Genomic DNA, 23,257 nt, shown 5'->3' on the forward strand with positions numbered 1-23,257 from the left:
GTGTTGGCGCTTGACACCAACTTCCCAAGTTCCCGTTGTTAGACACGGTTGCGCTCACTGCCAAGGTTACACAGATGGGGAAATGAAACTTGGAGGGATTTGCAGGACTTTCCCTTGAGAAATTGTGGCTGGACCTTCATTTCCTGGTGTTGGTGTCAGGGAGACCTGGGGACTCTCTGGTACACCTCTCTTGATTGAAAGTGATGTTCGTATGAGGGGACTTCAAGAAAAGTAGGAAATTGAATGAAAGTTTATTTTGGCAAAAATATTTTAATCTATGCATACGTGGAATTGCACAGTTGAGTGAGTGGGTGCTGGGTGGTAGGAGTCAGGTGTCTCGCTGGTGGGCAGAGTTTCAGAGGAACCTGGAAACCACTGCCTTGGTCCGGCAATCAAGGTGGACACCACCGACAGTGATTAGTTATTGACAGCAGGTACTCTGCACCTGGTAGAGAATGGCTCTTTACCTCCTGCACCCATAACCCCTGTCTAACCAGGAGGAAAATAAGAGGCAGGAGGGGTCAGAGACACGCCCGCGGGCAGCAGTGTACAACCCAAGCTCAGCCATTCCTGATCCTTAAACCCCTCTGGGCCACGTCAGCAGCTGTGCTTTGGGATTGGTTTGGACTTTTGTCCCCCGCCCTGTTCCCTGGGCAGGTCCCAGCCTCCCTGGGCCCTCTTTCCTCTTCTGTATTCTCTGCCTGGTCCATGTGACTTCAAAGTCCCCAGGCTCCAGGATGCAGGACAACCCAGCCCTCCTCACATCTGACTTCATCCATTGCTTGACTTCCTTGTTATCAGTAAAACAACAGTTCCGCAGCTGAGGGGACCAGCCTTTTTGGAGAGCAGGTTGGCAACTTTTGTGTCTTGAGTTTGCCTTTGAGTGTGTTGATCCACCGCCACCTCCCATGCCACGCTGCTCAGCGAAGCATCTACCGGCTTCCTAGGGTCATTTAAAATACTACTTGACCCTGGATATTTTTTTTAATGTTTATTTATTTATTTGGAAGTGAGAGCTACAGAGAGAGAGAGAGAAAGAGAGAGAGAGAGAGAGAGAGAGAGAGAGAGATTGAACCATCCACTGGTTCACTCCCCAGATGGCTGCAATGGCTGGAGCTGCACCAATCCAAAGCCAGGAGCTCCTTCTGGGTCTCCCCAGAAGACTTGGGCCATCTTCTACTGCTTTCCCAGGCCACAGCAGAGAGCTGGATTGGAAGTGGAGCAGCCAGGACTCGAACCGGTGCCCATATGGGATGCCGGCACTGCAGGCGGCAGTCGTACCTGCTGCGCCACAGCGCCAGCCCCCTGGATACTGTTGACAAGGAGAATGCCCTCCGCCAGTGGCAGGCTCCTGCGAGTAGTGTCGTCAAGGTGGTTTTGCCGCAGGATGAAAACTGCATGACTGTCGCAGTCCGATTCTTTGCTGCTGCAACACAACAACCCAGTCTGGGTCATTTATAGTAAACAGAATTGTACTGGACTCCTGTTTCCGTAGGCTGGGAAGTCCAAGATGGGGCAGCTGAATCAGGGGAAGGCCTTCTTGCATCATCCCATCGCTGAAGGCAGGAGGCGGGAGGGCAGGAGAAATAATAATGATAATAATACGAGGTTGGCTTTGTGCACAGTGGGTTAAGTTGCTGCCGGCAACCCCGACATCCCATATCAAGCACTGGTTTGAGTCCTGGCTGCTCTGCTTCCCATCCAGCTCCCTGCTAATGCACCTGAAGTAGCAGCAGGTGACCCAAGTGCTTAGATCCCGGTGCCCACACGGGAGACCTGGATGGAGTTCCAGGCTCCCGGCACCGGCATGGCCCAGCTCTGGCTATGATGGCCTTTTGGGGAGTGAACCAGTGGGTGGAAGAACTATTTCTGTCACTCCTTCTCCCTCTCTGTAACTCTGCCTTTCAAATAAGTAAAGTGAATGTTTCCAAGAAACACAAAATGGTAGCAAGTTCAGCACAAAGGATTGGCACCATTCTGTGTGAAAATGACATATACCATAATAGGAACACGAGAGGGTGGATCTGTGAAACTATGAACTACTGTTGAAAGCTTCTGGTCAGCGCCGCAGCTCACTAGGCTAATCCTCCGCCTTGTGGCGCCGGCACACTGGGTTCTAGTCCCGGTCGGGGCGCCAGATTCTGTCCTGGTTGCCCCTCTTCCAGGCCAGCTCTCTGCTGTGGCCCGGGAGTGCAGTGGAGGATGGCCCAAGTGCTTGGGCCCTGCACCCCATGGGAGACCAGGAGAAGCACCTGGCTCCTGCCTTCGGATCAGTGCGGTGCGCCAGCCGCAGCGGCCATTGGAGGGTGAACCAACGACAAAAGGAAGACCTTTCTCTCTGTCTCTCTCTCTCAGTGTCCACTCTGCCTGTCAAAAAAAAAAAAAAAAAAAAAAAAAAGCTTCTGTACCCAACGTTTTCAGCCAAATGGGCATTCCAGGTGTCTGTCCAATGAAATGGTCCAAACTGGATGATGGCCAAGGACCCTGGAGATTCCAAAACTCTGGTCTGAGTCTGTGCCTCCCATGGGAGTGCTGGTCTGACCCAGGCAGCTGGGTTATCCCAGAGTACAGGCGTGGTGTCCTAAAAATACACTGGGTCTTTCTCCCGAGTTCTTGGCACAGAGCTCCAAAAAGTCTTGCAGTCTCCAATGTGGTGACAATGTCTTTGATTACTCGTTAGGAGCCCCTTTGGACCAGACTTGAACTTGTGCTAATGAGGTGATTCATGGGAGACCTTTAGATAGTTTCAAGGGTGGGGCTGGCCATGCCAGGAGGAACACGCCCATGGTTTCAGTCTTGTCCTTGACCTCTGGGGAGGAGTGGGGGGTGAAGACTGAGTTCAACAGGAGGCCAGTGATATAGTCGATGGCCTGCAGAATGAAAACTCTAGCTGGTAAACACACCGAGGTATTGGGAGAGTGACAGCCCCAGAGAGGGCACGGGAACCCGATGCCTGCCTCCCACTGTGTCTCGCACTTCTCCTCCACTTGGCTGCTCTTAGTAAATAAATAGACAAAACTATGACAGCACTTCCTTGTGTTCTGTGAGTCGTTCTAGCAAAATGACTGAACCTGAGCGGAGGCCGTGGGAATCCTGGAATTGTACCCAGACAGAGGTGGTAGGGGGCTTGGGGGACTGGGGCTTTGTAACTGGCATCTGGAATGAGGCCGTCTTGTGGAGCCAGGTCCTACACCTGTGAGGCCTGTACTAAGTCTGGGTAGTGCGTGTCAGGATTGAGTTGAATTGCGGGACACCTAGTTGGCATCAGAGAGTTGTGTTAGGAGACAGTGGGTGAGAGGGTGTCTTCCCAGCTGGAGGAAGTTCATTTGACAGAGATGAACTGCAGGATCCAAAATATTTAAAACAATATTTTTCTGTTCGTGGTTAGAAAGTATGGGACTGGGGGGCTGGGACTGAAGTGTAGCTGATTAAGTCTGCACCTGTGGTACAGGCATCCCGGGTTCTCGGCTGCTCCACTTCTGATCCGGCTCCCTGCTAGTGTGCCTGGGAAAGCTCTGTTTGGGCTAGGTTGGGCCAAAATTCATATCCCAGGCTCTTGACTCTTACTTAGAGAAGCATTCTAAGTCAGGCACAAACATGGCATGCAGTGTGCTAAGGTTTATTTAGAAAGTGAGACTACAGGCCGGCGCCGCGGCTCACTAGGCTAATCCTCCGCCTAGCGGCGCCGGCACACCGGGTTCTAGTCCCGGTTGGGGCGCCGGATTCTGTCCCGGTTGCCCCTCTTCCAGACCAGCTCTCTGCTGTGGCCCGGGAGTGCAGTGGAGGATGGCCCAAGTGCTTGGGCCCTGCACCCCATGGGAGACCAGGAAAAGCACCTGGCTCCTGGCTCCTGGCTCCTGGCTCCTGGCTCCTGCCACCGGATCAGCGTGGTGCGCCGGCCGCAGCGCGCCGACCGCGGTGGCCATTGGAGGGTGAACCAACGGCAAAGGAAGACCTTTCTCTCTGTCTCTCTCTCTCACTGTCCACTCTGCCTGTCAAAAAATAAATAAATAAATAAAATAAAATAAAAAAAAAGAAAGTGAGACTACACGCGCAGGAGGGCTTCATTTAGGGAGCGTGGGCCGGGAAAAGTCTGCTCTGCTTGTCCTAGGCCCACGAGGTAGAGAGAGAGAGAGCCCCTCCCCTTTACCAGGCTTCTTAGGAGCTTGGAAGAGGGGCCCCAGGTCCCAGGTCAGGGGAGCTACACCCTGGGGAGGGGTCGTCTGATTGCTGATAGGATTACATGGGGGTGAGGTATGTGCGGCTTCCAGCTCTCGAGATCTTTATCTAACTCCCTGACTTTTCCCACTAGAGCTCAAGTGCTTGGGCCCCTGCACGCATGTGGGACATCCAGAAGAAACTCCTGGCTCCTGGCTTTGGACCACTCCAGCGCCAGTGGATGGAAGCTTTCCCTCTGTCTCTCCCTCTCTCTCACTCTGTGACTCTTTCAAATAAGATTTAAAATTAAAAAAAAAAAAAAAAAAAAAAAAGCATGGAGCTAAGCTGAGAAGAGAGCCCGTGGGGAACCGAAGGGGGCTACATACTCTGCTTTTCCTGTGAAAGGAAGGTCAGAAGTGGTGCCGGGGGTGGGGTCCAAGGATGCTCCCCCCCCCCCGCAGGTCCCAAGGTCGGCGCCTGGGGTGGAGTAAGCTCAGCCTCAGCTGTTCCCTCCACGGCAGCTGCCACGGGAGCCTGCGGTTCCTGGGTGGGCGCTTGGCCAGGACGCAGCAGACGCAGTGTCTCCTCTGTCCCGCACCTGCTTCTGTCAGGGCTGCAGTGCTGGGCGGTGGCTGGGTTCTGTACAAAAACCCAGCCTGAGTTGCTGATTTCACAGAGGGCTTAGAATTAAGAATGGCTGTTGGAACTCTGAGGTTAACTCTTTCAGAACTTGAAGCCAATGGAAGTTTTCCTCTTCACTGTGTCTGGATAGACTGCCCAGTCGGCTTCAGTGACACCGTCCTATCAATGGCTCGTGTGGGGGATGAGGCAGGTCCTGATAGCGACCTGATTCTGTAACCTCTGCCCCACACCAGTCCCCAGACACTGCAGAATGAGCCTATGAGCCCCTGGGACCAGGTTCCAAGCCAGAGCCCTCACTGTCGTGGAAAGCGGAACAGGTGTGCCCATCGCTCCCCCTGGGCAGGGAGTCCTGGGGAGAGTACTTCCTGCCTGGCGGTCACCCAGAAAGGCGGAAGCGTGCCGCTCTGATGGGTGAGTGTCTGTGGTCACGGGTCAGAGGTCATGATTCTCAGGCTGCATTTTTGTACAGAACCCAGCCACCGCCCAGCACTGTGGTCCTGACAGAGGAGACACCGCGTCTGCTGCGTCCTGGCCAAGCGCCCACCCAGGAACCGCAGGCTCCCGTGGCAGCTGCCGTGGAGGGAACAGCTGAGGCTGAGCTTACTCCACCCCAGGCGCGTCCTTGGGACCTGCGGGGGGGGGGGGGCGTCCTTGGACCCCACCCCCGGCACCACTTCTGACCTTCCTTTCACAGGAAGGCAGAGTATGTAGCCCCTTCACTTCGCCGCGGGCTCTCTTCTCCGCTTAGCTCCACGCTGTCTATCCGTGAACAGACACTGCTTTAAGCAGGTTGGCACCCTGCGGTTCATCTGTGACTGGCGTTGACCCCCTATTGCCGTGCTGAAACACACCCGGGCAGTCTGAGGTCCTGCAGCCCCTGACAGCGGCACCAGGGCTCACGCTGGGCACTGCTCTCACTGTGCCACCATATCTGATCCAGGTGGAGTCTCAAGTTTAGAGATGTTCCATTTCGTCCGCCCAAACACCGTAGGAGGTTGCTATTACCAGGTCCAATTTATAGACGATTCAGCTGTGACACTTAGAATAGCAGAAGTTGGCCTCAAGGGCCAGCCAGCAAGAGGCAGTGCCGGGATCCACTCGGGTCCTTTGCCAGCAAGAGGCAGTGCCGGGACCCACTCGGGTCCTTTGCCAGCAGGAGGCAGTGCCGGGATCCACTCGGGTCCTTTGCCGGCAGGAGGCAGTGCCGGGATCCACTCGGGTCCTTTGCCGGCGGGAGGCAGTGCCGGGACCCACTCGGGTCCTTTGCCAGCAGGAGGCAGTGCCGGGATCCACTCGGGTCCTTTGCCAGCAGGAGGCAGTGCCGGGACCCACTCGGGTCCTTTGCCAGCAGGAGGCAGTGCCGGGACCCACTCGGGTCCTTTGCCAGCAGGAGGCAGTGCCGGGATCCACTCGGCTCCTTTGCCAGCAGGAGGCAGTGCCGGGACCCACTCGGCTCCTTTGCCAGCAGGAGGCAGTGCCGGGACCCACTCGGCTCCTTTGCCGGCGGGAGGCAGTGCCGGGACCCACTCGGGCCCTTTGCCAGCAGGAGGCAGTGCCGGGATCCACTCGGGTCCTTTGCCATAGAGGCTTCCTTTCGAGTTCCTGTACTGAGCAGAGCATGTGGCTACCGTTTCTGTTAACGCTCAAACTCCCATAAAATATTGGTGAGCACTCAGTTAAAATATCTGAATATTTACTCACATGAACTCCTACTAAGCTAGGCCTTCTACTTTCAGTGTCTGCAAAATCGATTTTTTTGAAATCCAAGTGTAATATTCTCTTTGCTGCCATTTTTCATATTTGTTTAAAATGACATTTCAGCGAGTGGGGTTCTTTTGAGCCTTGGTGCTGCCACTCCCTGCAGTGGGTTTGTGATATTTGTAAGTGTATACTTTTTCCCTCTGTGGCCCCATCAGGTTACTTGTGAGAGGGCGATACAGGACCACACGGAAGACAGAGAGCCCTGGGCACGCCTTGAGAGCCCGCCCTCCCGCGTGAGCCATACTGTGTCATTTCTCCAGGCTACGATCCTTTGGTCCAGCGTTATCTTGCCCTTGTCGGTCTTGGCCTCAGAGTGGAGATAAGAGGTTTCTGTAAACTCCTCTTGCTCGCGGCCGCCCCATGGTTACAGCATGCATACCGTATTCTGGTAACTGTTCCGGGACCTGAATTCTTTCCAGCCTGCGATCCACTCCCATTTAAATTTCCCGTCCTTTCTGCTTGGAAAGCCTCCTTTTCCATGTCCATTTGTCCAGCAACGTCCCGCGGCCCCATGGCTCGGTTGGATCCGGGCCATCTTCTCTGTTCGTTTATTCAACAGGGCTTCCAAATGTCTGGGTGACAGGTGTCCTAGGTCCTGGGCACCCAGCAGGCAGTGAACAGCTAACGGTGTGCGCTTCTGTTCTAATGTGCTGTTCTGTTGGAGGCACACCAGTTCCCACGGCGACTGATGCGAGCTACAAAGCAACAGAAAGGACTTGGGCTGGCCAGGGCGGGAGTCGCCGAGGGGCCGCGTGGAGCAGAATTAGGAGAGAGAGGCCAGAGCGACCATCAGGCCTCCAGAGAGGGGAAGACGCCAGCAGAAAACTAGGAAGTGAGGGGGAAGGGGCGCGGACAGAGGAGAGCCCTCATAGTTTGAGTGTATATTTGCAAGAAAAGACTGAGTTTTAGAGATGTTAGCTTCCCTGGTAAAGGGAACTGAACTGACTGCCGGAAAAAACCGGTTCAGACCTCTTGGTGGAGGATGAGCAGCCTGCTCTCTGCTGCCCTCTGGAGGAGGAAGCGGAGTCGCACAGCTGCGATTCTCCCGCGGGATTTGTTCCATTATCAGCAGGAAGAGAAAGGACTGGAAGAAATCCTGGGAGCTTATTTTCTCCATTTCCGTGAGTCCAACTTTTCCAGTTGCTCAAGATAGGAAAACGCAAACGGGAAGACTTCCCCAGGAGTGTCTGCGCCCCCACAAGCACAGCCCAGGGTTCACAATTGCATGCGGCCATGACATTGTGGTCACACCCAGACCCTCGGAAGACATTATTGGTAGGTTGATTTTGAGCTGAACAATTACTCAGGTAGACACCAAGTTACTTTCATAACTCACTCACATTATAATTAATACAGGCCATAGCAATCAAATATTACCTTTTCAAGTTGAAGTGTTTCCAGTCGCTTAACTGTTCATGCGTTGTTGTAAATTTCGTTTGTTTTGAAGTATTGATTAGCTAAAACAAAATATATTACTGTCTAGAGGGCATAACAAGAAAATAATTTACTCTTAGGAAAACTATTGTGAAGCCAGTGCTGTAATGTAGTGGGTAAAACCACCACCTGCAGTGCCGGCATCCCTTATGGGCAGTGGTTCGAGTCCCAGCTGCTCCACTTCTGATCCAGCTCCCTGCTATGGCCTGGGAAAGCAGTGGAAGATGGCCCAGGTCCTTGGGCCCCTGCACCCACATGGGAGACCCCGGAGAAGCTCCTGGCTCCTGGCTTCAGATCGGTGCAGCTCCGGCTGTTGTGGCCATCTGTGGAGTGAACCAGCGGATGAAAGACTTTTCTCTCCTTTCTCTCCCTCTCTCTCTGTAACTCTGCCTTTCAAATAAATAAATAAATCTTTTAAAAAATACGATTGTGAGATTTACAACTAGCTTCATGTAGCTCCAAGTGAACTAAAAGAGTTACGATTCAGGACCAGCACTGTGTGTAGAGGATAAAGCTGCCGCCAGTGTCGGCATCCCATATGGGCTCTGGTTCGAGTCCCAGCTGCTCCACTTCTGATCCAGCTCCCTGCTAATGTGCTTGGGAAAGCAGCAGAAGATGGCCCAGATGCTTGGGCTCCTATCACCCCCTTGGAAGACCCAGATGAAGCTGCTGGCTCCTGGCTTCAGCCTGACCAAGCCCCAGCCATTGCAGCAGCAGATGGAAGACCTTTCTCTCTGTAATTCTGAATTTCAATTAAATAAGGCAATATTTTAAAAAAGAAAGAAAGATGCCGGCGCCGCGGCTCACTAGGCTAATCCTCCTCCTGCAGTGCCGGCACCCCAGGTTCTAGTCCCGGTCAGGGCGCCGGGTTCTGTCCCGGTTGCTCCTCTTCCAGGCCAGTCTCTGCTGTGGCCCGGGAGTGCAGTGGGGGATGGCCCCAGTGCTTGGGCCCTGCACCCGCAAGGGAAACCAGGAGGAAGCACCTGGCTCCTGGCTTCAGATCGGGTACGCTGGCTGCAATGGCCATTGGGGGGTGAACCAACAGAAGGAAGACCTTTCTCTCTGTCTCTCTCTCTCACTGTCTAACTCTGCCTGTCAAAAAACAATAAAATAAAATAAAGTAAAAATAAATAAAAAAGAAAAAGGAAAGAAGTAGGCTATGGGAGCTGGAGTTGTGGCACAGCAGGGTTAGCTGTAGCCTGTGTCACCTGCATCCCACATGGGGGCACTGGTTGGAGTCCCTGTTGCTCTGCTTCCAATCCAGCTCCTGCTACCGCGCCCGGGAAAGCAGCTCCCAGAAGTGTGAGAAATGCATTTCTGTCTTTCTTAATCACCCCATCTCAGGTGTTTAGTTTCAGCAGCACAAGTGAACTAAGACAGCAACTGGTCCTGAGAAGTGTGGCGTAGCCAAAGCCCCACACGTTCCGGTTGCAGGCCTGTTCCTGAAAACGTAGAAGTGACTTTGGAACTGGGTGGTGGGCAGAGGCTGGCAGAGGTGGAGGTGCGTGCTGGGAAGGGCCTTCATTGCCATGAACAGAGCTGCGAGGGTGGTTCTGACGAGGCTAGACGCAGAGGAGAGCTGTGGGGAGCCAGCCCCTTCTCAAGATGACGTAAATGGCCGGGGTCAGGACACGGCCAGGCATAAGGAAGGTAAAGGCAGTTCTGAGGAGCTCAGAGAGAGGCGTGAGGATGCAGGCAGTGGAAACCTGGGGAAAGACCGTGCATGTGACAAAGTGACAAAGAACTCAGCAGAGTCGTGGCCGTGTCCTTGTGCTCTGTGGATGGCAGAGCCTGGAATACTCGGTGTAAAATATGGCTTCTCTTCGCTGTTGATAGTAAGAGCGAGAGAAGAGAAAAGTGAGTGAAAGCTGGAGTTTGTAATTGAAAGCGTGGCGGGACTGGAAGACCTGGAGAGTTCTCGGCCCGGTCATAGAGGGATGAAAAGGCGCTTGGCAGAGGGTAGCAAGCACCACAGCCAAATCTAACACTGCACAAAGAGATTCTATGGACGGAAGGAAGCCAGATGCTGCTTATAAAGACGACGGAATGGCCTGGAAGCATTTCTGAGACTGTTGGTCCTGCCACGCCCATCACACACCGAGGACATAAGGGCAGGATAGTTTCAAGAGAAGGGTCCCAGGGCCCCATGGGACCTTGGGGCTCACTGCCCAAGGCCGCTCAAGTACCTGCTCCCCACACTGCAGTCCAGTGCTCCTTGGCTACTCGGGGGCCCGATGTGGCTTGAGCCGCCCATCCAGGAAGCTTGGGTGGCATATACCCGCTGCTGACCCGGCAGCTTCATAACGCAGGGACGAGGAGACAGGGCTGCCTCCATCTAGATGTCAAAGGCTACTTCACACAGCCCTGGCTCTTGGACAGAGACTGGCTGCAGGGGTGGGGCCACCCTACACGGAGAGACCCCAGGAGGGTGATGTGTAGGGGAGTCATGGGAGCAGGGCCACCGCTGAGACCCCAGGACTCCAAGGCCACCAACATGCAACTAAAACCTAGGGGAGCTGTAGGCACTGGACTCCTACCTGTGGGAGCTATAGCTCGGGCTGCAGGGGGCACGGTCATGGTATGGGGTCCCTGGAGCCTTGGGGACCCAACCACCGCTCCCAGTGTGTCCAGAAGACAGGACATGGGGAAGATCGCTCTCATGCCTCAGGGTTTGGTGTTGTTTGTCTTGCTGGGCTGTGGACTTATTGGGCCTGTGATTGCTTTCTTCTTTCCTGCCTCTCCCTTTTAGGAATGTCCATCTCCCATGAGAATGTCCACTGTAGCCCCGTCCCCGCCTTGTCTGCTGGAAGCCCGTAGCTTGCTTGATTCCACAGGCTCCCAGCTGGAGGGGTTTGTCTCAGGATGAATGGTGCCTTGAGTCTCACCTGTGCTGAAGTAGGGGACATTTAGATGAGACTTTGGACGTGGACTTCCACGTCGATGTGGGGATGAGTTAAGAGTTTGGGCCGCCAGGATGGAACAAGTGTATTTGCTATGAAGGGACATGACTTGGGGTAGAACACTGTAATTTGAATGTCTCCCCTCCAAAGCTCATGTTGAAACCCAGTCCCCAGCGTAACGGCATTAAGAGACAGACAGGCTTTAGGAAGTGGGTGGATGATGAGGGTCTTCCCTCACGAGTGGGATAAGGCCCCCAGAAACAAGAGGCTCCACATGGCGCTAGGGTCTTGCCTTTCCACCTCCCGCCTCAGAGGGTGCAGCAGCAAGGAGCCCCCTGGGAAGCAGAGAGCCACCCTGACCAGAAGGGACCGAGTGACCCCGGGGGGTGACCTGGCTTCTCCTGTGGCTTCCTGGGGTACATGGTTTGGAGACATGCCTGCTGACAGGGCCCCCCGGGCTGTGACCACCATCTGGCCATGGATGGCCATCTTTTGGCTGAGATTGGACACGACCTTTCTACCCAGTGGGCCAAATTGCACACAATGGTGATGGCGGCTCAGGCCACTTCTACCAACATATGTTGCTACATTTGCATGGACTCACAGGCCATTGCCAACAGCCTGGCCACCTGGTCAGGAGAATGGTAACTGGACTATTAAAGGGTCCCCTGAGCGGGGACAAGGACTAGGACAACAGCTTGGCACCTGAAAGGGACACAGGCGTGTCACTCGGGGGTGCTGGGGCTGCCATAGCCACCTCGAGAGGAAGCTACATCATGACTTTGGATATCCCGCGGGACTTCACCCAGACCAAGGAACGTCCTCACGGCCTGAGCAACACAACAGTGGGTGCAGCTCCCACGGACTGCGACGGGGCCATTGACGGAGGGACAGCTGACTCTCACAGCCCCTGAAGGCAGGCATCGCGATGGGCTGCTGGGGGTGGTGCCTGTCTGAGTAGGGCAGCATGCGTGCTGCGCCCTGCACTCCCCTGCAGTGCATGGAGAAGCCTGCGCTGGTGGGGTGGAGGCGGACGGGGCTGTGGCCGGCTCAGGCTGTGCTTCTGAGATCCTAACCTCAGGGTGCCCAGCCGTTCTTCCCTGTTTTTTATTTTTATTTTTTCATTACAGTGCGTGTCCTGGGAGTGGTCTGCAGCTCAGGTCACCCTCGTTCCCCAGACGAGACCCCGTGACTCTAGGCTGGACGGGAGTGATGCTTCCCCTCCACGGGATCCCACAGAGGGGCGGGATGGGACCAAGGGATGCCAGGGCCTCTGCAGTGGCCCCAGGAGTGTCCGACGCTTTCGGCTGGGTAGACAGTGTTACCAGACACGCCACCCTCGGAGGTGACCTTCCTGCCTGGCTGGACAAACGGCAAGGACAGCAGTCATCCTTAGCGCACGTACGAATGGATGATCGATACGTGAAGACGACTGATTCATGCAGATGCGTAGACACTGTGTGTGTATTGATCTGGGACACGACTTTCTAGTGTATTTGATGCGGACAGCTGCACTCCAGGGGAGCACAAGTCACAACGGCAGAAGAAAAAGCCAGCACTCAGCCCAGCTCTTCCGGGCGCCCACACCTCGGATTTTGAATGAAGAGAAGAGCTCCTCGTGGCCCGCTTTCACACTGACGGTCAGCACCTCTCAGTAGGAGGCCGGGAGAAGCTCCCGCGGCTGGGAGGTCAGCAGACTGCACGGGGCCACGACTGGCTCTCCCCGAAGCTGGCGTCTCAGTAGCTGTGAACCACTGTGAGTCTCGGCTGTCAAGCTCCGCGGAGCTTCTCTCCCAGCTCTGGGGATTTTCATCTCCCGTGTCCGTGAGCTGCTTTGCCCCTTTTGCTGTTAGACAAATTCTCTTAAAAAAAAAAAAAAAATCGGAGTGTGATCTGCACCACTAAGGAGATAGGACTTTCCCTTCGGAGATGTGCATAGGAAAGCAGGGGGCACGTTTCCATGAACGGAGAGGCAGTGCACAGGAACAGCGTTGGCAGTTTGGGTGGAATTACACGTCAGGCATTAAAGGGGCGGAGGGGACTGCCTGTCCCGTGCGATGCAGATGTGCCTATTTTGATGTTATGGGGTGGGGGTGGGGGGCTCTGGTCTGAACTGGAGCTTACTGGGTACAAACGACTCCACATAGATGTGAGTCATGGCCGTGTGTGGGCACGCCCGTGCAGAAGTTGGCAGAGCCCTAACTCTGGGTAGCTGAAAAACAGGGACGTCATGGGATTGATCCTGCCTCAGCGCATCCTGGAGGCCCCCAATTTGCTGCTCCCCCTGCCCGCAAAACTCCCAGAGTCTGGCGCACAGAGGTGGGTTCAATCGGGGTGGAGCGTCCTCCAGGACACATCATGTGATCGCAGCCACTCACACCTTAGTAAGGGACAGTCCACCAGGTCCTGGCTGCAGATCTGGGGACGCTCCGGGACTCAGGGAGGTGCGGATCCCCGCCGGGGGTCCCCGTGGGCCGCTGCCTCTGCTGGGCTGACCCCGGCGCCTGGACTGCCACGCAGGGGACGGGCGTCAGGGCGACACTCCCCTTCCGCCTGCCATAAGTGCGGCCGTGGCCGCCCCGCACTTCCTCCCCGCAGATCACGCCCAGCCTGGAGCCCGTGCGCCGCGCCGGGTAAGCACGGCCCGAGGGGAGACACGGAGCGCGTGGCGGACCCCGCCGCGGCCGCGCGTGGGGGCGGAGCGCTTCCCCTTCTCGGGGACTTCCCGCTCCTCCCCGCGCCGTCCGGGACTCTCCCGCGTCCGCTTCGCAGCTCCAGGAGCCTGCGAGGCGGAGGCCGATGCGCGCCCGCGAGGCGGAGGCCAGTGCGCGCCCGCGTTTGCGTCTTGGGGACCGAGCGGTGCGTGGCCCCGCAGCCTGGCCGGCCCGGCCGAGCCCTGAGCGGGGCGCGGTTCTCAAACATGAGCCTGATGACGGCGTTGATTCTAGCTGCGTCTTTGTGGGACTCCGTTTTGATGAATAGTAAGGGGCCGTGGTTCTGTTGCTTTAAGTAGAAATGTAATTATTTCGGTAACAAGGAAGCCGCGGGTTCTTTGCGCGGAGGTGTGCGGCGTGTGTGCCGGTGCAGGGCTCGCTGGCCGTGCAAGGGACCGAGAGCAGGCTGTTTTAATTGGACTTTGTGTGGCCGGCCGATGCTGCTGCAAATACCCAAACGGCCCTGGCCAGAGAACGGGCTCCTCCACCCAGGGAAGGACCCAGGGGCGGGCCCCACCTCACACTGCGCTGCGTGACAGGTCAGCGCCCACGCGGGCACCCCAGGGGCTAGCCCGGTGCTCCCGCTGAAGCCGGGCCGGCCTGCTCCCACCATGCGCGCAAGGGAACCTGCTGTGCTCTTGAGAGAGGGAGAGAGGGAGAGAGAAAGGGAGAGAGAGAGAGAGAGAGAGAGAGAGAGGAGAGCAAGTCGGAGCCCAGGGTGCTGCAGGGTGGTCAGTGCGGTTCAGGAAGCTGATGACTGGCCTCTGTTCTGTGTTGCAGCCGTCACCATGGAGCAGCTGAGCGCAGCAAACACCCGTTTTGCCCTGGACCTTTTCCGGGCCTTGAACGAAAACAACCCCACGGGGAACATCTTCGTGTCTCCCTACAGCATCTCATCGGCCATGGCCATGATCTTCCTGGGGACCCGAGGCGACACGGCGGCACAGCTGTCCAAGGTCAGCAGAGCCCTTGCCTTCCCGTTGTCCCCTTGCTGGTGTGGCGCCTGCCGGGAAAGCCGAGCCTTTGCCCTGTCTCTGGCGGTGAGGCCAGGCTTTCAGAGGAGCCCCAGGCACACCCCTTGCGCCCTTTACTGCGCACCTACTGTGTGTTTGTTTCTGCCGAGAGTGCAGCGGTGGGCAGAGCTGGCAGAAATCCCTGCAGGGAGGGGTGCTTCTGCGGCCGCGGGCAGCTCTCGGGCAGCTGTTCTGTAAGCCGTGCCACCTCCCGGCTCCCGGGTTGTGCCTTCGTGCAATGGCCCCGTTGGGAAGGGTGACCTTGAGCAAATGAGGGTCTGAGACAACAGGAACCCAGTGGAGGCGCTGGCAGCCTGGCCTTCGTGTGGGGAGCAGGAAAAAAGGCCACCGGGTGATTCTGTGTTCCCGTGGCCTGATCGTGGCTCGGTGGGCTGTGCCTCGGAAGGAGGGTCCCGGTGGGAAAGCAGTCTGGAGACCTGGAAGTTCCCGCGCCCTGGTATGGCGGCAGGTCCCTCCCACAGCACGGAAGAGGCCACCTGCCCAGCCTCCCTTCCTGTCCTCCTGGGCGTGGAGGGCTTTGGGGCGTGGCGGTCCTCATTGTGAGGAAGGCATTCCTCGCTTCCTCTTGCAGCCCAGAGCTCAGGCGAGGCAGACCTGGAGGCTTCCCCAGGCCCCCCCCCAGCTACAGTGCTCCTGGGCCTTGGGCAGGTGCAGCTCTGGAGTCAAACGCAAGCTTTGGCCAAGCCTCTGTTACTCACCACACTACAGCACTGGACCATTCTTAAAAATTCACTTTTTTAAAATAAAACCACCGATACTAACTGCTGGTTGCTTCTTGCAGGGTTATAGTTCCTATGCTGAGGCTTTCCGAGGTCTTGGTAACCTCAGTAGAGTCGTTTGCAGGGTTCCCCCCCGCCCTCCACCCCCCGCATTTCCATGAAGGCGGACTTTGCCTGTCTCGTGCTTTTGTTCTTTGTGGCTCAAAAGCAAGGAGCCAGGCCGGGCCTCATAAAGCCATAAAGGGCTGCCAAAGGTATAGCAGATACACGAGGGAGTGAAGCTTTTGCCGCAAGGCTAAGTTTCAAGAAGTCGTGTAGAGTTCTACAGGTGCCACCAGGCTGGGAGGAGAGAAAAGCTGTCGAGCGCCTTGCGGCTTTGGGTAAGGGCCGATTCTCATTTTCACCGTGCCGCCGAGATCTCCGCCAGACGGTACTGGATACAGCGTGTGAACACACCGCTTCTGCTTGTCTTTGGGGGGAGGCAGATATGTCAGCACTTAGTGTGTTACCACCTACGTCTGTGGGACAGAAATGACAAAGCAGGGATGCGGACACTGTCTCGGAGCGTGCGGTGGGTGTTGGTCTCCCAGGGCCGTGTTCTGGGGTTTCCTGTGACTTATTAAGGAAGGGCCGGGCTGGGACCAGCGTCGTGGGTAACGAGAAGGCGGGCATCTGACGGAAGCCAACACTAAGGCACCCCAGGTCCTTTGGGGATGCGTGGTTGCAGGCGGACTGTTTGCTTGGTCCTTAGGCTTTTCATTTCGACGCGGTTGAAGACGTGCATTCGAGATTCCAGGGCCTGAATGCTGACGTGAGCAAACGCGGGGCGGCCTACGTTCTGAAGCTGGCCAACAGGTTGTACGGGGAGAAGACCTATGACTTCCTCCCCGTAAGTACGCTTCGCGTCGCATTCGGAACCCCGCTGGACACGGAAGGCTTTTCCCCTGCACAGTCAAGTCATGGTGGCGAGTTTTAGTGTTTGCAAACACGCAGGAGCACAGCGTGGGGTGAAGACAGATGGCGGAGAGCCTCCCACTGTCCACGGGGTGGCTTTGTTTTAGTCTCGCGAAATTAAAAAAAAAAAAAAACAAAACACTTCCAGATGTCTTACTAAAGAAGGAGCGAATTCCAGAATTTGCTTCCAAATACAAAATATTTTGCTTATTTATATAAAAAAAAGTTAGCCCAGGGTTTAGAAAAGAATTAGTACTTGTTATATCGCATAAGTAGGAGCATTAGGCTTAAAAAACGATTCATATGGTAAATTGAATGTTATGTGGTTTTTATTCCATAGTTGTTAAAGAAACATAAGAGAATTTTTGTGTTGTAATGGAGTGTAGCCTTTTAGAACACTTTCTATGGCTTTTCAGGATTTTTAGAAAACTGTTTTTACTTTGACAAGTTCGTGGGAAAATGGAATGCAAAGATGTTTATTTTGGGGTGAAAAGTGTAAAACCCGAGCCTAGTTTTCCATAATATGTGTTTTCTATGAATTTTGTCCGCAGTAGGAGTTATTCATGACATTTCCCTTTTAAAAAAAAAAAACAAATAGGAGTTCTTGGCTTCAACTCAGAAAATGTACGGCGCAGACTTGGCCAGGGTGGATTTTCAGCAGGCCTCTGAGGACGCAAGGAAGGAGATAAACCAGTGGGTCAAAGATCAGACAGAAGGTGAGAGCCGGGCAGGTGTCCTCCTCCACCGCCCCCGCCCCCATGGGTCTCATTCCCGGCCCAGTCCCGGGCCCTGGGCCCCCACACCCTGGCCCGTGCACATACGCCTGGGTGTGAGGTCTGTGGTGCCTGCGGCTGGGCAGCTGTCCCATGTCACAAGGGCACCAAAGCTGAGACTTAGCCGTGACGGAACGGAAGCAGCCAAAGAGCTTTTCCCCATCAGCCCCCCAGACGACGTGGTAAAGTCAGAGCTAGCCCGAGTGTGGACTAACAGGAAAGAAGTGTTTCTAAGAATCCGGCTTACCGAAAGATGTTTGGTACACACGTGGGAAAGAAGTGGCCTGGAGTTGCATGGAGTAGGTGAGATCGTGTGCAGATCTGTGGGTGCAGTTTTCGCCAGCGTCACCCCGTCACGGGGGGTGGGGCTGTCTAACAGGCCTCTCTTCTCCGTGGTTACCATAGGGGTCCACAGGCCCACCGAGTGCCGGCCCACTGGTACAGGGATGGTTTCCCGCAGCGCTGGTGCCCACTGGTGGAGAAATTGTTCTACCTTTGCATATTTGTTAAAAACTTTTTTTAAACAAAGATTTATTTATTTATTTAAAAGGCAGAGTTAGAGAGAGAGAGAGGGAGAGAGAGAGAGAGAGAGACAGAGATCTTCCATCCTCCAGAGTTCACTTCCCAAATGGCCACAATGGTCAGGGCTGGGCCAGGCCGAAGCCAGGAGCCTGGCTTTTCCCACATGGGTGGCAGGGGTCCAAGGACTCGGGCCATCCTCTGCCGCTTTCCCAGGCTCCTTAGCAGGCAGCTAGACTGGAAGCAGAGTAGCCAGGACTTGAACTGGCTCTCTGATATGGGATGCTGGTGATGTAGGAGGCAGCTTAACCCCATGTGCCACAATACTGGCCCCCTAAACTTCTCTGTGTGAGAGTAGGCTTCTACTAGATAGATCTGAAGATGTGACATTGAATCAACTAAAAACATCTTAATTAAGGAGTGGCCTTTTACAAACTAAAGCTCATAGTTGATCATAGAATCCAAAAAAGAATTTTTGTGCCTTTAGCCTTTGAGTACAAGTACAGGTTGTGCTGGTTAAAGTGTTGGCTCCTTTGGGGTGGTTTGTGTGTCGTCCTGGTCTACCTCACAGTGTGGTTTGTATTTCGAGCAGGAACACCCCAGTAGGCCTTTCCTAACTTAATACCATGTTAAATGAAGATTAAATAACAATCACACATTTAGATTGTACCTCAGTGCTAATAAATTGTCAGTTCAGATTTGGAATTCCAACATGAGAGTATTTTTTTTTTTGAGACTTACTTTATTTGAAAGGCAAAGGTACAGAGAAGGAGAGAGAGAGGGAGAGAGGGAGGGGAGGAGAGAGGGAGAGAGGGAGGGAGAGAGAGAAGGGGGGAAGAGGGAGAGAGAGAGAGAGAGAGGGAGGGAGACAGAGGGAGGGAGAGAGAGAGAGGGAGGGGAGGAGAGAGAGAGAGAGGGAGAGGGAGGGGAGGAGAGAGGGAGAGAGAGAGAGGGAGGGAGACAGAAAGAGGGAGAGAGGGAGGGGAGGAGGGAGGGAGGGAGAGAGAGGGGAGGAGAGAGGGAGAGAGGGAGGGAGGGGGGGGAAGAGGGAGAGAGAGAGGGAGAGGGAGGGAGAGGGAGGGGAGGAGAGAGGGAGAGAGGGAGAGAGAGAGAGAGAGGGAGGGAGAGAGAGAGAGGGAGAGAGAGAGAGGGAGGGAGAGAGAGAGAGGGAGAAAGAGAGAGAGAGGGAGAAAGAGAGGGAGACAGAGAGAGGGAGAAAGAGAGAGAGGGAGACAGAGAGAGGGAGAGAAGGAGAGAGAGAGGGAGGGAGGGAGAGAGGGGAGGAGAGAGGGAGGGAGAGATCTTCCATCCACTGGTTCGCTCCACAAATGGCTGCAATGGCTGGGGCTGGGTCAGGTCAAAACCAGGACCTGGAGCTCCATGTGGGTCACTGTGCGGCTGGCAAGGGCCCAGGCACTCGGCCATCGCCCACTGCCTTCCCACGGAGCATCTGGGGCTCAAACTGGTTCTCATGCAGGATGCCCGCGTCACGGGTGGCGGCTTAACCCACTGTGCCACAGTGCAGACCCCATCAACATGTTCGTGTTTTTAGAACCCTTACTTTGCCTTTTCAGGGAAAATTCCAGAGCTGTTGGCTTCGGGTGTGGTTGACAGCCTGACGAAGCTTGTCCTGGTAAATGCCATCTATTTCAAGGGGAACTGGCAGGAGAAGTTCATGAAAGAGGCCACGACCGACGCACCGTTCAGGCTGAACAAGGTGAGGTGACGTCGCTGTCCGCGGTATTCTGTGCTCTACGAGAATCAGAGACCAATCTGCGTTTTTTTTAATGTTCAGAAAGACACAAAAACAGTGAAAATGATGTATCAGAAGAAAAAGTTTCCCTACGGCTACATCGAGGCCCTCAAGTGTCACGTGCTGGAGCTGCCCTACCAGGGCAAGGAGCTCAGCATGGTCATCCTGCTGCCCGACGACATCGAGGACGAGTCCACAGGGCTGCAGGAGGTGAGCGCCTGGCGCGCGTGCTGCTGCTGCTCCGTGGGTGTGCGTGTGCCCGTGTGTGTGCATTTGTGTGCATGTGAGTGTGTGCATGTGTGTGCGTGTGTGCATGCCTGTGTGTGCATGTGTGTGCGTGTGTGCGGGGTGCATGTGTGTGTGCGCGTGTGTGTTCCCATGTGTGTGCATGAGTGTGTGCATGTGCATGTGTGTGTGCGAGTGTACGTGTGTGTGCGTGCATGTGAGTGTGTGCATGTGAGTGTGTGTGCGTGTGCATGTGTGTGCGTGTGTGTGAGTGTGTGCATGCCTGTGTGTGCATGAGTGTGTGTATGTGTGTGGGGGTGCATGTGTGTGCATGTGTGTATGTGCGTGTGTGTGCGCATGTGTGCGTGTGAGTGTGTGCATGTGTGTGAGTGTGTATGCATGCGTGTGTGTGCATGCGTGTGGGGGGTGCATGTGTGTGTATGTGCATGCGCATGTGTGCGTGTGAGTGTACGTGTGTGTGTGAGTGTGCACATGTGTGTGTGCACGTGTGTGCATGTGTGTCTCACAGTGAGGTCTTACTGTGCCTTCACTAGCCCTTCCTTTCCAACATTTGCCATTCCTTTGCCAATAATGTCTTTCCAGCAACATTTACTACTTCAAAGCCCCGAGTTTCAGTTTTCACGGGAGGTGCCAGCCCCTCTCAGTGAGGAGCTGGGATGGGGAACGTGTCATGTGTGCCGTGTAGGTTCCTGCAGTTGTGTCGCCCATTCATCTTTCTCTGGTTGTAAAGTGGAAGCCTCTTTGTCATGAAAGGGTCATCAGCATCGCAGAGCAAATGGAGTCCTAGTTCTGCTGCAGCCCCAGGGTGATGTCATGATAGTAGTTGACACTGTGTGCCAAGCGTTTTATGTACGTTGGCTCACTTAATGCTCACAACAAGCCAGGAGGTAGGTACAATTATTACTCCCATATTAGATGAGGAACTAGATCCAGTACAACTGCCATTAAAATGGTTACCTAGAAGCTAACGTTATTAGAGATTACTTCAGCTCCGGTGAGGTTTACAGATTATCACAGCTTCCGTGGGACGGAAAAAAACGTAAAGCATTAAAGTTTTCTCTTGAAACCTTTGTAAAATTGTCCATGCACCCCTCAACCAAGTAAGAGAGTGAAAGCTGCCTCAAGCTACCCCAGTAGTTGAGTTTGGTGGGTGTTTAGTAGTCCTGGATGGATGGTGAGGGCTGGACAGACGGGTAGGAGAATGGGAGGGTGAGTGTGGGGTGCATGGGTGAGTGTGCGGATGGATGAGTGGATGGATCTGTGGGTGGGTGGATGAGAAGAATGGATGGGTGTGTGCATAGGTGAGTGGGCGGGAGGGAGGGAGAGTGAGTGGATGGACAGATGCAAGGAAGGGGTGGGTGGGAGAGGGGGTGCACAATGGGTGGATAACAGCTCTGATCCTGTCCAAAGTGTCTGTGCTTGAACTTTGGACACTTGGAACGTAGGTGGGTGTTCTGTTTCACCAAACGCCGCAAAGACATGAAATCCTCAAATAGGAAATCTGTTTTGGTAAAAAATGTAAAGGAAATTAATTAGCAAGTGATACGGCGGATCCATCCACTGACATAACGCTTCATTATTTCACTTTTGTACCATTGATTTCAACTCTTCGTTTTGCCTCATTCTAACTCCAGATCGAGAAACAACTGACTGTGGACAAGCTGCGAGAGTGGACCAAACCTGAGAATCTGGGTGTGGTTGAGGTCAATGTCAGGTTGCCCAGGTTCAGGCTGGAAGACAGCTACATCCTCAACTCCGATCTCGCCCGCCTGGGTGTGCACGATCTCTTTCAGAGTGGCAAGGCAGATCTGTCCGGCATTTCGGCAGCCAGAGATCTGTTCATATCGAAAATCGTCCACAAGTCCTTTGTGGAAGTGAACGAAGAGGGCACGGAGGCGGCGGCCGCCACGGCAGGCATCGCCGTCTTCTGCATGTTGATGCCAGAAGAGCATTTCACTGCTGACCATCCGTTCCTTTTCCTCATCCGGCACAACCCCACGTCACACATCCTGTTCCTGGGCAGATTTTGTTCTCCGTAGACGAGAGAGACTGTGGGAATCAGGTCAAGCTCAGAGCTTTATGACCTGAATGTTTAGTGATGGCACTTTTCCTATATCTTTACCAATAAAACTGCTATCCAGAACACATGTTTAATTTCATTTATGTTTGTCCCTGTTGACTTTTACTCTCCTGAGTTTTGGCATGGGCAATATATTCATATATGTGTATGCATGTATTTATTTATTTATTTGGAAGTCTGAGTTACACACAGAGAGAGAGAGAGAGACAGAGAGACAGAGCGAGTGAGAGGTCCTCCATCCACTGCTTCATGACCCAGGTGGCCACAACTGCTAGGGCTGGGCCAGGCTGACGCCAGGAGCCAGGAGCTTCATCCAGGTCTCCCAAGTGGGTCACAGGGGTCCAAACACTTGGGTCATTTTCCGTTGTTTTTCCTTAGCCACTGGGACTCAAACCAGCACCCATATGAGATGCCAGCATCGCAGGCTGCAGCTTTATCAGCTATGCCACATCGCCAGCCCCTATTTTTATATTTTTATGTTAAAAAGATCCTGTGATTGCTTTTGAATGCATCAAGTTAAAAAGAAAAAGAAGAAGGAAGCAGATGCGTGGATTCTGAACAATGCAGCAATCAGTGGAACTGCTCTACTTTTCTGATAGCTGTGGGAAAGCATAAGAGGATCGTTTATTTCACAGTTAGAATTTTAGAAGCCGTAAAAGTGTCGGCATCCTATATGGGTGCTGGTTCAAGTCTCGGCTGCTCCATTTCCAATCTTGCTCCCTACTAATGCACCCGGGAAAGCAGGAGATGACAGCCCAAGTGCTTGGGCCCCTGCACCCACGTGAGAGACCTGGAGGAAGCTCCTGGCTCAGCCCAGGCTGTTGTGGCCATTGGGGGAGTGAACTGGCAGATGGAAGACCTCTCTCTGTCTCTGCCTTTTACATAAATAAAATAAATCTTTAAAAAAAAAAAAAGAAAGAAGTGGCCGGCGCCGGGGCTCACTAGGCTAATCCTCCATCTGCGGTGCCGGCACCCCGGGTTCCAGTCCCGGTTGCTCCTCTTCCAGTCCAGCTCTCTGCTGTGGCCCAGGAAGGCAGTGGAGGATGTCCCAAGTACTTGGGCCCTGCACCCGCATGGGATACCAGGAGGAAGCACCTGGCTCCTGACTTCAGATCGGCGCAGCGCCGGCCATAGCAGCCATTTGGGGGATGAACCAACGGAAGGAAGACCTTTCTCTCTGTCTGTCTCTCTCTCACTGTCTAACTCTGCCTGTCAAAAAAAAAAAAAAAAAAAGAAAGAAGCCATAAAAGACACTGTGACTATTTTTTTTTTTTTTTTGACAGGCAGAGTGGACAGTGAGAGAGAGACAGAGAGAAAGGTCTTCCTTTTGCCGTTGGTTCACCCTCCAATGGCCGCCGCGGCCGGCGCGCTGCGGACCCCGCTGATCCGATGGCAGGAGCCAGGAGCCAGGTGCTTTTCCTGGTCTCCCATGGGGTGCAGGGCCCAAGCACCTGGGCCATCCTCCACTGCACTCCCTGGCCACAGCAGAGAGCTGGCCTGGAAGAGGGGCAACCGGGACAGAATCCGGCGCCCCGACCGGGACTAGAACCTGGGGTGCCGGCGCCGCTAG

At 54.6% G+C, this 23,257-nt stretch overlaps 1 protein-coding gene across 4 annotated transcripts; it reads left to right on the forward strand.

Annotated features, from left to right (window-relative positions):
* The first annotated feature begins 4,927 nt into the window (after positions 1-4,927).
* On the forward strand, positions 4,928-21,750 carry SERPINB1 (serpin family B member 1). Of its 4 annotated transcripts, none has more exons than XM_051855914.2 (7): positions 4,928-5,211; positions 14,390-14,565; positions 16,114-16,251; positions 16,915-17,032; positions 19,183-19,325; positions 19,404-19,571; positions 21,242-21,750. In XM_051855914.2, the coding sequence occupies exons 1-7, from the start codon at positions 5,208-5,210 to the stop codon at positions 21,644-21,646; spliced, it is 1,152 nt and encodes a 383-aa protein (XP_051711874.2). In that variant the 5' UTR covers positions 4,928-5,207; the 3' UTR covers positions 21,647-21,750. The 4 variants fall into 4 exon arrangements, with proteins under 4 accessions (XP_051711874.2, XP_051711876.2, XP_051711875.2 ...); XM_051855916.2 differs by lacking the exon at positions 4,928-5,211 and adding an exon at positions 13,096-13,214; XM_051855915.2 differs by lacking the exon at positions 4,928-5,211 and adding an exon at positions 13,228-13,528.
* Positions 21,751-23,257: the final 1,507 nt, after the last annotated feature.

The sequence above is a fragment of the Oryctolagus cuniculus genome, chromosome 5 (genome assembly GCF_964237555.1).
Source record: "Oryctolagus cuniculus chromosome 5, mOryCun1.1, whole genome shotgun sequence".
Classification (NCBI taxonomy): Eukaryota; Metazoa; Chordata; class Mammalia; order Lagomorpha; family Leporidae; genus Oryctolagus; species Oryctolagus cuniculus.